This window comes from Catharus ustulatus, chromosome Z (assembly GCF_009819885.2).
Source record: "Catharus ustulatus isolate bCatUst1 chromosome Z, bCatUst1.pri.v2, whole genome shotgun sequence".
NCBI classification, from domain to species: Eukaryota; Metazoa; Chordata; class Aves; order Passeriformes; family Turdidae; genus Catharus; species Catharus ustulatus.
The window spans coordinates 44,407,859-44,425,287 of NC_046262.2; the positions used below are offsets into that span (position 1 = coordinate 44,407,859).

Sequence of the window (17,429 nt, forward strand, 5' to 3'; positions counted from 1 at the left end):
ACCATACATCTTAGGAACCACTGCAAAAATGGTACCATAATCACATCACAAACTTCTTATGAGGTATGTTTTACTACCAACTTCACTTGCAAAGATCAGCCCACAATATCACCTTTGGTTAAAATATGCTTAAGGTCAGGCTCAGTCAGAACAATCTGCTGTCCTTTCTGTGAAAAATTAACATTCTTACAAGATATCTAATTTTTTACTCAGAAATGTATTCTAAAACCAGCCATTACAAAGACACAGGTTTTTATAGGGAGATAGTTATGAAGCAGTATGACTGTTTTTCATACTGCTCTAACACTGCCTAAAAAGCAGAACAAAATACTTACAGGAAAGTTATCCCCAAGGTTATCCTGCCTTCGTATCTACGAGTTGCATTTGAACATTTGCAGATATGCCACCTCCATAGCCTCCCTTGGATTGCATCTGATTCTGAATTGAGCTGACCTGGGGATAGAAGGGAAAAGGAGGGTAGAGGAAAGAAGAAAGACAGTGAGCTGTAGCATCTTCTTGCTTCTAATCTTTTTTTATTTTTCTCTAGGTTTAATTTTCAAGTGCTCCTTTATTACCAGTAAAGATACATTACTTTTCCACAAGGACATGTGCATCCAGGGCTTGTTGAAATTTTAACTTTGGCACATAGCCTAGCAGAAGAGATGAAAGAAATGGTGCTGAGGCAAAAGCTTTTCCTTTCTCCCAAAGAAAACTGATTCAAGGTTTCACTGACCCACTTTATTAATCAAAAAATAAAAGAAATCAAATCTCTTACTGGTGCTCCACCTGACAAACTAAAATTTTTATTGTTGTACAGAAAATGTTCTCTGGCAAGTATAATGAACCGTAAGTTCATCGTTAAGTTAACACCATTATGTTAAAAGTGTAATAGCCAACTTGCATGCATATGTATTGGTAATTGAGATCATTAAAACAGGGCTAAACTAGGATTTTTCTAAATCAAAAAGGACATGTTGGTTTGGCATCTATTTTTTAAACCACAGTGAATCTGAACTTCCCTAAACATAGGTGATTTGAAGGTAGTTTTAGCCTAATGCATATAGAGACACACCCTTTATGCCCCGTGTTACAAGATATGCACATCCTGCAATGACTTTCACTGCCTCTATCACCAAACAGAAAAGGAACCCAGAGTTCTTTCCCGCTTGTATTGCATGAGTCAAAATAATCATGTCCAAGTGCCCGCAGGAAGACAACTTGAATCTTAAAGGTTTGGCCCTTTTTTTCTCTGCATCCCAGAGCATGCATAATAATGACACAAAGAGTGGAAAATAACATTCATTCAAGGCTATGCCTGCAGGGCACCACTTGCAATTATTTCATCTATGCTCCTCCTTCACAGAGGCCCAAAAACATCACTGGAAAGCTGTATTAAAACAGCACAGAAGAAATATTTCCAAGCAGCTTGCATGATATATCCTGTATACAAAGACAAAAGAAATGTTTTTTTTTTTAACACAGCAAGCAAAGCACATGCACGTGTATGGAACGCATCAGCAAACTCATTCTTCCACACAGTTTTTCAAACATATGTGTCAAAGGAGCTTGTTTTTTTCATCTTTGTCTTCAACAGTGCGGTATATTGGAAGGCTATGCAAAAGATTGTGTTTTTATATATTTAAGCACTACAATGTAAAGCCACTTTATACTTCGGCCTTTTGCTAAGCTAAGTGATACAGCTGCAGCACAGCAATATTACCATCTTATTTTTCTTCAGGGAAAAGTGTTCAGAGCAAATTTTCTAGTGCATCTGACATCAAAGACTACAAACTCAGTGAAAGAGTGTGCCGAAGTGCTTGGGGACATGATCAAGAACTTTCACATTTTACCAAGCCGCTCATTTTCTGCACTGAGCATCTTTTGCTGCCCATGGAAAAAAAAAAAAAAAACTTTTAATTTAGACTTTTTGTCAGAAAATAATTAATCTACATGTAAATGTATTCACAGGAGAATATAGGATGCTGTTAATTTTATCTGAATGAACTCTGACTCCAGCAAAAAAGAACTACAAAAATCCCCAGGCCACAATGACCTTTCAGCCTAACAACTTGCATACAAGACTTGAAAATTTTGGAGACCAGCAAATCAACACAAATTGCAAGGTAAAGTATAAGTTTTTATGAGTATTTCTAAAAGTTAGATTAATTTCTCAGGTTCATGAGTCACATGTGAGTTAGTATCAGAAGTATCAGTCTTAAATGCAGAGGCTGCTGCCCTTAAAACAGAGAATACAACAAATGAAACTAGTCTTCATCAACAGTTCAGTAGCTATTTTGAATATGAAAACTTTTGTAGGAGACATACAATGTTAAAATTACTGAGCAAAAAAGGTCTAACATTTGTAGGTTTATAAGGTGGCATTCTTTCTCCTTTCGAAGCTGTTTGAACAATAAGAATAAGCACTGTGAGATGCAATTTTTGTTTTTTTCTTTCCCAAAGATGCCATTGCCTTTTCTTTGATGATATATAATAGTAAGGTTCTTCTCTCTTATGTCTTTATGATTTTAAAGATTTTGGAAAGGAAAGAGAACTGTACCCATTAAGGATCAAGCAAACTGTTGTGCTGCTTTTGTATCTCATTAAATTTCCTTCTTTCCTTTTGTCCCTCCCTTTCAGAATTAGGAAACACCACAGATGGACCTTGAGAAAGAAAACAGTGGGAAACTACATGAAATACATGAAATCAAAGACTGAACAGAGAATATGAAGCAGCAGAAGAAAGAGATTTCAGCATGGCCTGTGAAAGCAAAATAGGGGAAAAAGGGATGGGAATGAACAAGAAACAGTGCACAGAGGGCACCTGCTGTTTAAGTACACCTCTGACAAAGGAGCAAGGCACTCTACAAAGAAGGCAAACAAAAATGGAAAATATTTCAGAAATATTCTGAATAGTCTGAATCATAAGGATGTAAAACAAAGAATAATGCTGATGAAAAAAGGCAGAGGGCAGACAGAAAGTGAATAAAGAACCAAATTTAAGTGGGAAAACAGTAATTAAATTGCAGGTATTCACCTAAGCTATTTAGAAAAAGAAGGCACAAATAGGCTCCTGAAGGAATATAATGTCCATACTATAAAGACATTTATGCAGCAGAAGAACATGAGAAGTTTAACACTGTAATCTTGGAATTTACACTGCGAACAATGAATGTGGAGACCACCGCAGAAGAGGCAGAAAATATGCAGTGTAAGAAAGTAGAGATTAGAGTTTCTGAAGCAAGAGGAGTGGGAATGATTATTTTTTACATACAGATACTTTAGGATCAGAAAAATCTCTCTGGTCACTGATGCAGCACATTATCCAAATGAAAAAAAGAAAAGAGAAAAAAGGGGAAAAAAAAGAAAGAGCTACTTAAAAGCATTTAAAATTAAGAAGTTTATGTAGAGAGACAATAATGACTACATACTATCTGGAGATAAATTGGTTATTAAGCAAGAGAAAAGTGAGGGCAAACAGGCAGAAAGTGAAAAAAATAAAGCTTTAGGCCATCTACACAGACCTCAAATGAAGCAGCTCAGCTGTGAGGAAAGTTCCCTCAGGAGAAATAACAGATATAGAAAAAGCAAAAGCAATGCTTAAAAAAAAATAATCAAGCAAGCTGCTCACATAATTATCAGTTTATTATTTCAACTTACAATGGTTTTAAATATTAATGTAATATATAGCATTAAATAAGGAATTGGCTTTAACTAAATTTTATCAAGTGGAATCTGTTTGGCCATTTAACTTGCTTAGAGGTTTTACTAGAAATCATTTCTAGTCCACTATCTTGTTTCTGGGAAAATGTAGTGCATTTTTTGGTGTTGAATTTTCTAGCTTTGCCCTTCCTCATTACATGCCAAGTTACAACAATTTTTGTCTGATCTCAATAAGGCCAACTTAAACTAGTTGAAACTAAAATGACCTTCCTTGCCTACTTTAAAACTGTCTTTTTTAGCTCTGCTTTCTATTCTGATACCTCTGACTGAGATTTTTCCTCTTCGTCAACAAGTGTCATCTCCAAATATGTTTTCCTTTAAAGATGATTTAAAAAGTCAAGAAGTATTTTTCATACAACTGTTTTCAATATTTTATATTACTGACTTTAGAAACAGATTGACATTTCACAGAAATTTGAAGCTGTACAAGATAATCTATTTCCATAAGCCCATTTTCATTAGCTTAGCTTCTGTTTTTTCACTTTCAGAGAGCTAAAAAGATTTATTGTGCCTATCTTCTACAGGAAGCCACAAAATCTTACCTGTGACACTGCTTGCTTTGGAAATAATTCACACTGCAAACAGGGCTACAGAATATAGAAAAAGCTCAGCAAGAACACTCAAACACACAAATTTTTGTGTGCACCATAAACTGATGTAAGTTAGAGTTTTACATAAACTATATTTAAAACATCTTGAGGCATTTAAGATAAGAAATCTAGTCAGCTGTAAGACATTTAGATTGTTCTATACAATACCTGAGTATATTTTCAAGTATACAGTGATTTTAGGTCATACATATCATCAAAATGAATTTTTAGTTTAAAAAGTATTCTGTATCATTTATACAGCATCTAAAATGCATTATCAATAAATATAGGAATTAAAAAAATTATATTCTATATTCTTGAATGTGAGTGTTTAGGACTTGGAATTAAAATATTCTCAGGTAATTCTTCAGTTTCATACAGATTCTTTTGAACAGTTGAAAGACTCATTGCTTCAGCTACAACATACAAATACAGCGTTCCTGTATTCCATCTACAGTAATTTCACGAATACAAGCCGCACCAATTTGACTAAGATTTTGCTCCTAAACCGGAAATGCAGCTAATATTCAGGAGCGGCTAATATGTGAATAATTTTCTGACATTTACAACCTCAGAAGTGCCAGCCAGAGTGCCCAGCCGAGCTGCTGCAAAGTCGGCATTTTGCGATTGTTACAAATTGCTACTCTGTTGCACCGCGGGTGGAGCCTGGCTGCCTGCAGGCAGCACGGGGGGCGGGGAGAGAGGAGGGAGAGCTCTCTCCTTCCCTCCTCTACCACAGCCCGGGGGAGAGACGGGGGGGCCCCGCGCCGCCATTGCTGCGGCTCGGGGAGGAGAGGGGGGACCTGGGCCGCCACTGCCACGGCACGGGGAGGCGGCGGGGGACCCGGGCCGCCACTGCCGCAGCTCTGGGAGGAGGGGGGGACCTGGGCCGCCACTGCCGCGGCTCTGGGAGGAGGGGGGGGACCCGGGCCGCCACTGCCGTGGCTCTGGGAGGCGGTGGGGGACCCGGGCCGCCACTGCTGCGGCTCGGGGAGGCGGCGGGGGGCTCCGTTCCCGCCCACCGCCGCGGGAGCGGGGTGGGCTCCGTCCCTGCTTGCCACCACAGGGCAGCGCTGGGCCGGGGTGACCAAGCCCAGTGGCAGCAGCGGCTGGCCCCCAGTGGCCCCGCCAAGCGGCAGCGCCGGGCTGGGCTTCCTGGCCCTGTCAGCAGCCCCTAGCAGGCCGAGCCTGCACAGCCTTAGCTGAGCCAGTAAACCCCGCCCTGCCGCCATTCTGTTACTATTTGGCAACTTTGTTGCATGCGGGTCCTCGCTGCGAACGACAGAGCGGCTTATATTCAGGTGCGGCTTATTTATGGACAAAAAACGAAATATTTGCCAACACCCGGTGATGCGGCTTATACTCAGTGCGGCTTGTATTCGTGAATTTACTGTAATATGAAATGATGTTCATCGACTCATGCTTACTGAATTCATTCCACTGAATAGGTCTCCAGATCCTACATGAGCTGTGTGAACAAAGTTTGTCGGCTCCCCAATCATACTTCGATCAATCCGCCGTCGTCTTTTCTGAAACGAAGATAAAGAGAACATCTGAGATTCATTGGAAAGGCAAAATTATGCGTCATAAACATTGAAGTTAACCATCTACAGGAAGGATATGACATACAGTGTAAGATATTTCAACAAAGCCAAAAAAACAGAGGCCAAATTCTGAGGTTAACCAAAACACTAATTACTGGTTTTTTTACTTGGAGGATGTGTATCAGAGAAGCATGGATACCACTCCTAATTTTTAGGCAAACAAAACATTTCTAAATAACCTTACCAAATTCCACATTTATTAACTGGTATTTTTAATGTTTCATACAGCAACTTCTGCCTATATTTGTATTTAAATCATGGTGGGGCAGATCAAATTTGAGTCATTCAAAACAAAAATTAAGGATCAAAGAGTGTTAGAACAGTCTATGAAGCCACCAACTTACGGAATTTCTTATTTGCGTGCCCTGATGTCACTATTTGTAATATACTTCATGGCAATGCCCAGAACAGTGCCTTGAGTTTGATCAGGGTTAGTCACGGACATATACTTGCTGAACTCTGAACCCATACACTCAAGATAACTTCCAGTCTGCATGATTCTTGACTGTGAGCTGTGCATTAGTAAGGCAAAATGCCAGCTCAGGGACTCTTCTGATTCCTATACCATGTGACAGAAGGCAGGAATTGCTTAACCTCTGCTTCCCTATTTTCAGAGTCACAGCTTCATATTTTAGTAATCTAATAACATGCAAATAAAAACAATTAGAGGCAGTAAAGAATTTCCCTAATTAAAGCTGCTTTGGTTGCCTGCCTCCAGCTAAGAGTTGCATCTAAAGGACAAAACCCTATCCTCATTTCTTAGGACAGAACCAGGAGCAATTCATGCAGTGTGCAGCCACCATATGTCCATACTCTGAAAAATGCCTGCATTTGCAGGGGCAAGGGAAAAAAAAAAAGCCACAAAACACAGTTGCAGTATCTCAGTTTCAGGTATATTGTACAAAGTAGTTTAACAGCTAAAAAATTACTTGAGCTCAAGTGAAAACTTCCCATTACCTTAAAGTTTGCTCAGTCTTGTTTTTAACGATCTCTACTGGCTATGAGATTGTAAGACCACACAGACCTAAGGCATGAAGGTACATGCCTCAAATGGGCTAGCTACTATTTCAATAGCTACAGAGGAAGTCTTTGAATCAGAGCCCACAGCTATGAAAATACATCACAGGGTTTAGTCAGCAAGTACAAAACACATTTAATCCTGTCCTGCACCCTTTCCCTACTACAAAAAACAGATTTCAGTAGGTTTCAGTACCTTTTTGAATGCTAGAAGTAGCTGGGATAAGAAGAAACACATAAAATTCCACAGAAACAGCTAAATACAGTGATCTGATCTATGCTAAAACTACTAGTGAATTCTCTAATTCCAAAGAATTTTACAAATCAATCAATTGATCCATCAGATAAAATATTCCAGCCATAAAAGTTGTATTGACACCATCCCATACTGTAATATGCTGTGAATTTGACACAGAAAGATGATCTAGACAGCTCTATGAAAACACACCGCTCTAATTAAAACACTTAAAATTGTTTCATGTCTTCAGCAGTTGACCTTCTCCCTCTTTTAAAAAAAACAGCAGTCAAATTTATGTAACTAAACAATACATCCATAATTTCTTTATTTTAATAGAGTTTTGATGCAGAGAAGATGTGGACAAACCCAAAGATTTTAGATTTTTCTTATTTATGAGTTTTTAAGACAATTTAACTTTTTTTTGTGCTAAGTAACTTACTTTACTCCTTAACTTATTGCTAAGATCTCTGGCATGCCAGTAACAAAGTGCTGGTTCTTGTGCATGACTGTAAATAATTCTCCACTAATCCTCAGCTAGTCAACCAGTAACCACTAGTCAAACTGTACTGCCACCAAACCATGCCTCTTATCTTAAGTGAGTTCCTTATCAGAGCCATCAGTCCGTTACTCCCTGACATGTGCCCACTGATGTGAGCTCCATGAAGCTATGGAACAGTGTTTAAATGCAGTGCCATAAAATAGTTCACTGTGAAAGCAAATTAAAAAATTATCTACTTTTTTTTTTTCCTGCTGGAGTATGCAGCTTGCATTTACATTACTGTTTTAGCTTGGATCCTGAGAATGCTTTTGAAGCAATTATACCCGTTCTCACTTATTATGATTAAATTTGAATTTCAGACTAACCCTGGAGTGCACAAATTAGACATTTTTTTTTAGATAAACCTGAACTGGAAGACTAACTCATGTTCTCCCATTACTAACAAACATTGAGGCCAATCAACCAGGTGAGGCAGGCTAGAGTAGATCACAACACATCTAATACACATCATGACTCCCCAACAGCAACTGTTCTGCTGTCCTACACAGCTGATTCTACTAGAATGTGCTGTTCCTGTGGACATGGTCTCCAAAGCCAGAACCAAAATGACCAATTAGAATGTGTAAAGGTACACGGGGAGCACTCTAAAAATCACCTCTTTACAAGGAGTGTAACATAGGAGAAAGCAGTAGGGGAACATGCCTACAAAGGTTACAAAGCTTTTACAGAAGACACCATAAATATTAGCTTTGCCAGGATTTAGTTTTGAAGCTGTATTTTCTGAGGCCTTGTATCTGTAAAAACACATGTATAAAAATGTTTTATACACAGTAAGAATTAACACACAAGATTGATTTTTTCAGTAAATTGAATGTGAAAGAAGCGAGATGTAGCACATTCATCTCCTACTTTGGAAGAAATTAAATGCAGTTATTTCCCACTACCATCTGTGGCCTTCCATGCTCTCTCCTTGTGCAGTTCACAAACCTTCTTGCATGACTGATTGGCTGTGGTGAAGGACTGTGTTAAAAGTACTGTGCTTGGGAAGTGGTCCCTGTCTTCCCCAGGGCCACAGAAGCTGTGGCTGACAAGCTGAGATAATCACCATGACTTTCAGGAGCGGAAGACATATAAAATACCTTGTGTTAAAAAGAAACAGGAAATGCTGACAGGGTTCAGCAAAATTTAATCCCATTGGGCTTCACCCATACCTCAAACTGCTTGATATCATACCATAAAAAATTACCCTTACAATACATTTACACACCACTCATCTAGTAATAAGTAGTAATGAAATGTGACTAAAGGTCATCTATAAAACAAATGAATTTTTATGATGTTATTGCAAAGAACTTCAACATACACACACACCCCCTGTATTTGTTCCATCTAAATCTTTGTTTTCAAGACAAAACAAATAAATGCCCCAACCATGTCAGTCTAACTACAATGAGTCCTGTGTCCTCTATTTGCATTCCTTGGATTGGATTCCTTGCGTGGATTTTTTTCCTAGCAGGAGGGAAATAGAAGTAGGTTCATATTACAATTTGATAACTCGATTGTTATCTTTTTTGGCAGTTTAGGTCAAGTTACTATAACATTTGCTATCAGTGGACCAAAAAAGTTTAAAATCTGTATTAAAGTACTTCTTCCCCTTTGCCTTGTGCCTGAGAGGAAAAGACCTTTGGAAGTGGAATATGCACTGCCATCATTTAATGGTTTTACTCAGTTTGTTCCATTGACAAAAAGCTGAAGAATTTGGATTGCTAAGTACATACCAGGCAATCTTTACAGCATGAAAATAAAAACTGATCTTGAAACTCAAGCAGAAGAGATGCAGGTTTGTGTGTTAAATGTCTGGAGAGGAATGGAAGTAGTCTGTAGATCCACCTAAGAAGCCTTGCTTTGAATGTGTACCACATGCAATGAAACTGGATCACATTTCAGTTACCATAGAAATGAAGTAAAAATGGACCTTTTCTATTCTTAACCTACGAGTGATGCTTTGCACCCACACAGTAGCATTTCCTTCAAAATACCAGATCAGAAATCTCCAATAGTTGCGTCATACAAAATACATTAACCCTGCAAGTGTCTTGAAACTTTAAATTATTTTAAATTTTTGCCTAGAAAGTTAATCTAAGTATACCATATATTCAACCTGCCCTTCAGGAAAGCCACAAACATTTCACTGAAATGCTCTTTTTCATAGTTCCAAAGACTATTTGTTGCAAGAAATTCAAAACTGTAATTTGTTTCTTTCAACACCCAATATTCTTAGATGGGTCCAGAAGTATGTAAAATTTAGTTTTTATTCCCCTGCATTTTTGACTTTCAGGGAAGAAATTATCTTTTTTCACTGTCTCCAGATTTTGTCTAGAGGTCAGACTGTGTTTCTTTAGTTCAAGCTCTTTCGTAAGTGATGGTAGCATTTCTGAATTAGGCAAGCTCTCTGCCTACATCAAGAAGACAAGTTTTGGAATTGTTTCCCCCAGTTATGCACCCCTCTCTTCGTGAGAGGTCCTCTCAAAAGAAAAGAAGTTAAGACATGCAGAGCAACACCAAGGTCTCAAACATTTAAAAATTATTCATTTCACTTAGATCTTGGGAGGCTGGCAATTACTTCACTGCTAAAAGCTGAAGTTGCAAGTGAAGTCAACCTTCCTATGAAGTCTCATATAAAGATATTCCTAACGCAAGTGCCAACCTACATTTGAGGGGTATCAAAAAGCAAATCAATCTGTTAAGTTCCAGAAGAGCATGTTCTGCTAATTCTATACCAGATACTTTGAGATGGCTGCTACAAATTGATCAAAAATCCAAGTCTAAGTGAAATGCAAGTGACACACAGCAATTGCAAAGGACCCTACAACACAAAAGTCTGCATGGATTTTCTCTGCAGCCGACAGCCTTCAAATTAAAGTGGTACTGCAAGTGCAGATGATGAATGTGCACTAAAGCATAAAGCAATATATGGTGGAAACTGAACAAATTCAGGGAGGACAATACATTGTTGCCATATTGTGAACAGAAAATCTCTGAAAACGTTTCTTTATTAAAATTCATACGTATGGCACTCCTTTTCATATCAAGGCAGATTAATATCAATCTAATCAAGATATTAATAACACCCCACATTTAAGTGGGTTCTAGCAGGCGCATTGGCAGCTTCAGTGGGCCCCATTCACCTGTTAGGCTTGCCTTCATGGAGTCAGCAATGCTTACTGTTAGCTGGCAGGCTCAGCAGCCTTGACAAACCAAAAAATAGTTTTCCCCTTTCCTTCAATGCATACTGTCATAAAACAGGCTTATCTCTCTTGGCAAATGCTAACTAAAGAACATTTAATTCCTCTCTGAAGCCCTATTCAAGATTTAATAAATTTACTTGCTAACTCTCCCTACATGGAAACTCTCCCTGGTGAGCAGAGAACTGAATGATACACTACAAAGAGCTGCTTTGAAGAATAGATTTTCGTGGTCAGAGAATAATCACTTAACATTTATTGCCTCCAAAAAGTTTTCTTTTTTAAAAGCAAAAAGATGACTGTTCATTCATAAACACTAGAGAGTTACACAGCTTTTAGTACTTCACAACATGAGGGTCAACTTTGACTGCTAGTCCAGTCATTACAATGGCATCAAATACAGCAAGAAACAATCCCCTCTCTGATACTTCTTCACAAGTCCGACTTTTAAGTAACAGTGTGATTGTTAGAACATGCTGGAATATAGCAACTTTTAACCACATCATCTAACCCTTTGTAACACTAGGAGATGTGCAAATACATCTTTCCATACTAAACCAATATAAATCCCAAACTCTACTAAAGCAAAATAAATCGCAGTAGAGCCACCACAGACGCTATTCTTATGACAGACAGAGCAAATGCAAAGAAGGAATATGCTTCTAGTTTTTCTCGGTATCTACCTGCTATATTTGACTTCACCATATTTTGTTTGCACACTATATGGGTGCACTATCGAGACACTGATAATATGGATACAATATGGATTTTTCTTTCAAAATTTAATAGGAACTATCAGACTATAGGATCTCATATCAACTGTGTTTGATCTTTCAGAAATAACCCTCAATCAGCAAGCCTTTTTTGGAGAACTTCTGTTACCACTTATTGTAGTGCTAATTTCAGGATTACCCCACGCAAAAAGCAAATTCTTAACCTGCAATTTCACTTTGGGTTCTTTTTACCAATCATTTTTTAGCAAGAATGGTGTTTCCTATCTCTTCCCTGAGGACATGTCAATGATAGAGCTGTTGAAACAGAGCTATTTGACACCTTTGTATTCAAAAACTCAGCTGAAACTTCAAAAGCAGTGCAGGCCAAAGATAAAAAAAATCCCAAGACAGAAATCAAAGGAAAGGATTTAATCAAAGTCAAGATAGTCAACCATTTCAAGAGGGAGGATTTGGATGGTGAGAGGAGAAACTGAAATCCTTCCCTTTATTTGCCTTCTTTGACCTTTCATACTTTTTGTATCTATTCTGAAAAAATACCAGCAGCAAGATTCCCTCTGCTGTAGCACCCATAGGATCCTCCAGACACTAACACAGGGAGGGCTAGGTAATTGCTCAGAATAGGAATTATCAGATCACCCTGTACAGGTAGTTTTCTGTCCTCCCACACACATGCTTTCAAAATAGTCTTGTGCACAGAACGTCTGAATGTGTCTCGAGACAAACTGTGGTCTGAGTTCCCAGTACTGACCCATCAAAATTGCCTAAAAAGGTAGTAGTCTCTTGCATCAAACACTACATAAGGGGACTGTGGGAGCAAGGGTATTCCTTGCATTTGTATTTGTGCATTGCGTGTTTAAGATAAATTTCTCCACACTTGCCACCCTAATTAGGAACCTATAGCGTAATGTTGAAAACAACAAAAGACATGTACACAATGTAAAGCTAGAAAGCCAACACCCATCTCTACCAACTAGATCATTAGGTAGCAAACTAACACTACAAAACCAATGGCTGCATGTATAGGATCATAAAGTCAGTGTGATAATTTTGAAGAAGAAAGGTTGCACATTCCCTAAACATTCCCCTGAGTATTGTGTTATTCTCATTTATTTTCAGCTGTTTTAAATCTGTGAGGTTACACTGCAGAGTCTAACATTTATACAATCTCCAAGTACTTATGAAAGAGACACCTTACAGAGTAATACTAAAATTCCAGTCAGCACTGGCATATGTTTAGCATTTCACTGCTTCAATTCAATTTTTGAACCATAAAGTGACAATGACCATTTGAAGTGTAGGAGCCCACATGCTCTCTGAATAAGCAAGAATAGACCTGTGAGTTTCAAATGCCTCATGTCAAAACATCTCCCACACAGAAGAAACACAGTGGTGCACAACTAGTGTAATGTACAAGATACATTGAAATGCTAGACACTGCCTCCAAACCATGGAATTTCAGTGACAGATTTATTCTAAAGCAGTAACATCTGATATCTAAGCACAGCATAATGATGTTCTGACCAATGCTGTGATCTCCATCAACTACAGATACCAAAGCTGCTGCCCTCACTAAAACACATTTTTCTCAATCTCCTTCTTGGGCAGCTTGGGCAGTTTATATTAGATTGTTTAAAGACTCTTGACTGATTAAGGACCTTGCATACGTATGTTCTATGTCTAGAACACACTATGCTCTATCAGAACAGAAGCAGGAAGAAACTGGCACAGGCTTTCATGCCAGCTCTTAAACAACAGAGGTAACAGCAGGTCTGCAGTACACTCAGCTTTCATTAAGCTCCCAAAAGTTCATGATGTCTTATGATTTCTCTAGCTAGAAGAGTTTGGAAATTGAGACCAAGGATGGAAAAGAGCTAAGTTTTTTAATTATGTGAGCTGCTACAACTAGCATCTAATAAGCCGATTATCAAGTGTTCACTGGATTTAGCTTTTACAGCAAAATCACTTAGCATGTACTGACTGACTCAAGTGGAAAAAAAAGAATATAAAATCTGATTGTCTGAGGCTCCTCAGCAAAACAGTTAGTACAGAAAAAAGCAAAATTAAAGGAAAAATAATCAAAAATGTCAGCAAAGCTCACATAATCAAATCTTCCAGATTGATTTTAACTTTCAACTTCTCATAAAATTAATCTATTTCATAACTTTATACATCAACTGTATTGCATATTATCTCAAACAGCTCCTTTTTTTAGCAAATTCACCACTTTCTTGTGTCTTTTGAATTATAAGCTTTTTGATTTATTTACATAATATTCCATATTATTATGATTATGTTAGTCATCATATGACAAAACTGGCAATTGTGGCCTATGTTTTCTAAATAAACAAAAAAAAAATTTGCCAGATGAGGTCAAATGACTCTGAAATACAACAGATCTTTTAAGAAATGTGTTTAGCTCACACATTAAAGGGAACTTGTTCCATTCCAGATGCTTAAACCACCTTTAAGTTACATAGTAAATCTGAATCTATTCCTTGATATTACCTAGAAAGCACTGTCCTTTTCAAAACACATTATTAACATTTTAAGATTATATTTGCAACTTTAAACTTGGTTGTCATTTTGTCCACAAATTTACTTACCCTTCTAATGATTTTATTTTTATTACTTTGGGTGGTTTAATGTCTCTAATATAATTTTTTTTAAATGTATTAAAAAACCCAGTAATCTAAAAGAATCACATTGGTTTTCTACTACAGTAACTATACTGCTGAAGTCTGACTGCAGATTAACAGGTAATCAATTAAAGGACAGTAAAGCATGATGAAAACAACAGATCATAGACTCCAGAGAACAGTCTGGATTGGAAGATTAAAGACTATCCTCTGCCCCCCAAGTTCCAATCCCCATTCCAACACCTTCCACCAGATCACACTGCCTGCCAAGTCCTTGCCAGAGATGTGGCAGCTGTAACTTCCCTGTGCCACTTGTTCCAGTGCCTCACTATCCTCACAATAAATAATTTCTTTCTAATATCCAATCTAATTAAACCTTCTTTCAGTTAAAAGCCATCCCTCCTTGTACTACCGCTACCTGTCCTTGCAAAAAGTCTTTTTCCAGCCTTTGTAGACACCCTTGTCTGTGATATCAGCTTTAGTTTCTCAGTAAAAAATCAGAACTTAACATTAACATATTAACTCTATCCTTAACAATTAACTCTTATCCTATCAGCTGCCCAGTTGAGTAACTTCCAATAGTTCAGTTGTTGCTTGGATCAAGTGCTTATTACCAGCCTGCACAGATGAAAATAATGTTAATCACTGAAACTTCAGAGTCAGTCCAGATCTATGACATGCATAAGGGACAGAAACTCTGCTGTACAGGACAGAGAAAGAGAGACTGAAATAGTGGGTTGGTTAATCCATAAGAAAAAGAGACATCTCCTTGTGGCCTTAATGGTCTTCCACTACTTACACATGAGGGAACAGAAGATGCCTTGAAGGTGCACACTGGCAGCTTGAGAAACCTCAGCCAGAAGTTACAACATAGAAAACACCAATTAAATATATAAATACAATAAACAGTTATGTAGGTGGTCAAACACTGGACCAAAACCCCAGTGAATCTGAATGTCCATCTTTGAGATCCCCAGAACACAACTGATCCTGACCCTGCAAAAGTCAAGCCTAGCTGGTTCTGCTTTGAGCAGCTGCATTGCACCAGATGGAATCCAGAGGTGTCTTGTCATCTAGGATACTTTACAATCCTCTATCTTCAAATGATGACAAAGAGCAATAAGGACTCGCCACAGTACAAACTTTCTGGAAACTTCTTATAGCAATCATATCCCAAATGCTTGATAAGAGCATGCCATGAACTGCAACATGTTGGGCTTTCTTTCCATTCACTTACTGACCTTCCCCAACAAGAACACAGGAAATACCTGAAGGATCATCTGGCATTTAGTTCTCTAAAGCATGTTGCTAGGATTACAATACGTAGGTTCTCCTGCTCAGCCAAATGAATGTCTCTTTACCCCCTAGATACAACACAAACAAAAGCTTTGAATGTGCTTAAGAACACTGAGTATTGAAAGGGTAATGTTAAATTATCTTCCATGCTGTAATAAAGACTTCCAAGAGCAAGCTGACTAATATAAAGAGGTTTGTTATGTCTTGTGTGACCATGTGTCTGAACACATTTGCATCTTGATGGAGGCACACATATTGCATAAGGTACAATATATGCAAGCCTTCTGTACTCCTTTGTACACTCTGCATAATCTTCATTAGAATGATATGCACATACCAAACTCCACCATAGAAACTAAAAGAACAAAAAAATTAACTGAAATATTACCTCCAAACAGGTAATAGCCACTGTCAGAAACAGGATCCTCACACTCACCAAAACCAATCCCTTAGTAAGTCTAATGCTTTCTCTGGACCAGTGAAAGCATCTAGTGCACCAAAGGTAATACCCCTAAAGGCACTGCCATATGTTCTCACAAGCCTGCACACTGTGATTCACCTTTAACAATAACAATAAATCAGGGCCCACATGGTATTTTCAGAAAATCTCTTTATGCAACTCATTGTAATTCCCTTACTGGGAAACAATGGATTTTCATGAGTTATGGCACTGTTTATTTTTTAGCAGTAGGATTAATGAGTGGAAGGTCTGGTACTTTTGCTGCAGGCAAAAACAAAGCCACAATATTTAATAGCAATATCCTCAGGAATCAACAACCATACATACAGTGAATTCGTGAGTTTTTAAACACCTCTGTGAGTATCGTCTTAGAAACTTGGCCCAGATAGCAGCAGCTTCTTGTTGGCATGTATATATATGTGTGTATGTATTTATATGCAACAAAATACCTAAAAACTTCCCTGGTTTACTACTTACTTCTCAGTGTAGTTTTATCAAAATGAACTTGCTCTAAATGTAGATACTTCCTCTTTTTTTTTACAAATCCCTTTTTAAGGGAAGTAATCCCATTACATCTTTGTGTGTCTCAGTCTGTGAGACACACTCCTGAGGGCTGACCTTTCTGAAGATCTTCCCATTGGCATTTCCTTTCCAAGTTATTTGTCACCTGAGTGACCTCAGCATTGTTTCTGGGTTGTCCCTGCTGCTCCTGGCTTTCTATGGGAAGCCTATCCTCCCTTATCTTGCAGGTTTTCTGCACCAAGTTATCCAAGATAAATTTATTCCTGCAAAAGCAGATTTTATATTATTACCTATGTCTCCTACTTGCATAGTATTTGATACCATTACATACAATTCCTTCAGCCTAGGCATACTGCTCCAAAAGCATACTGATCAGTTACATCCTCAGCATGAGTGCTGTCACATGGTCTTTGATACCCTGATTTGCAGTAGGGGAGAAGAATTCAAAGCATGGCATCACAAATTTCCTTCAGTGGCCAACCCATTTCTTGCTCCTGTGAACTTCTGCAAAGGTTCCAAATTTGACAGTCAGTCTGTTCATCCAGTTCATCTTAGGCAAATTATTTTGCAAAAAATGCATCCCAAAATACATTATAATGTGACAATCTGTCTTCGCCTGTACTTCGGGTATCAAAGTAAAAAGGATTTAGAACCTACACAAGAGAAGCACGGACAGCCTCCCATATTCTTCCCATACTATGAAAAACAGTCACACATTGGAGAGGTGATCCTATTAGTGGATGTAGAAATGGTGACACTATACACAAAATTATAAAAAGACAAGACAAAAAGCAACCAAGACAATTTAGCAATGGATGGCGCAGCAGGTATTTTAGAGATGCTTACACATCAAGCCCACACACAGCAC

The 17,429-nt window shown here is 38.1% G+C and overlaps 1 protein-coding gene and 1 long non-coding RNA gene across 6 annotated transcripts in view; one reads left to right on the plus strand and one right to left on the minus strand.

Annotated features, from left to right (window-relative positions):
• LOC117010807 overlaps positions 1-4,815 on the plus strand; it is a 56,964-nt gene extending 52,149 nt beyond the window's left edge. Inside the window, exons 2-3 of the long non-coding RNA XR_004420766.1 lie at positions 1,969-2,123; positions 2,638-4,815. This is a non-coding gene — a long non-coding RNA (uncharacterized LOC117010807). The remainder of the gene's footprint in view (positions 1-1,968; positions 2,124-2,637) is intronic.
• CDC42SE2 (CDC42 small effector 2) overlaps positions 1-17,429 on the minus strand; it is a 92,157-nt gene that overhangs the window by 2,011 nt on the left and 72,717 nt on the right. For all 5 annotated transcript variants that reach the window (XM_033085796.1, XM_033085792.1, XM_033085794.2 and 2 more), the window contains 2 exons: positions 5,738-5,839; positions 336-453 (listed from right to left, as the gene is read on the minus strand). In XM_033085796.1, coding sequence (XP_032941687.1) covers positions 355-453; positions 5,738-5,839 — 201 coding nt within the window. In that variant the 3' untranslated portion in view covers positions 336-354. The remainder of the gene's footprint in view (positions 1-335; positions 454-5,737; positions 5,840-17,429) is intronic.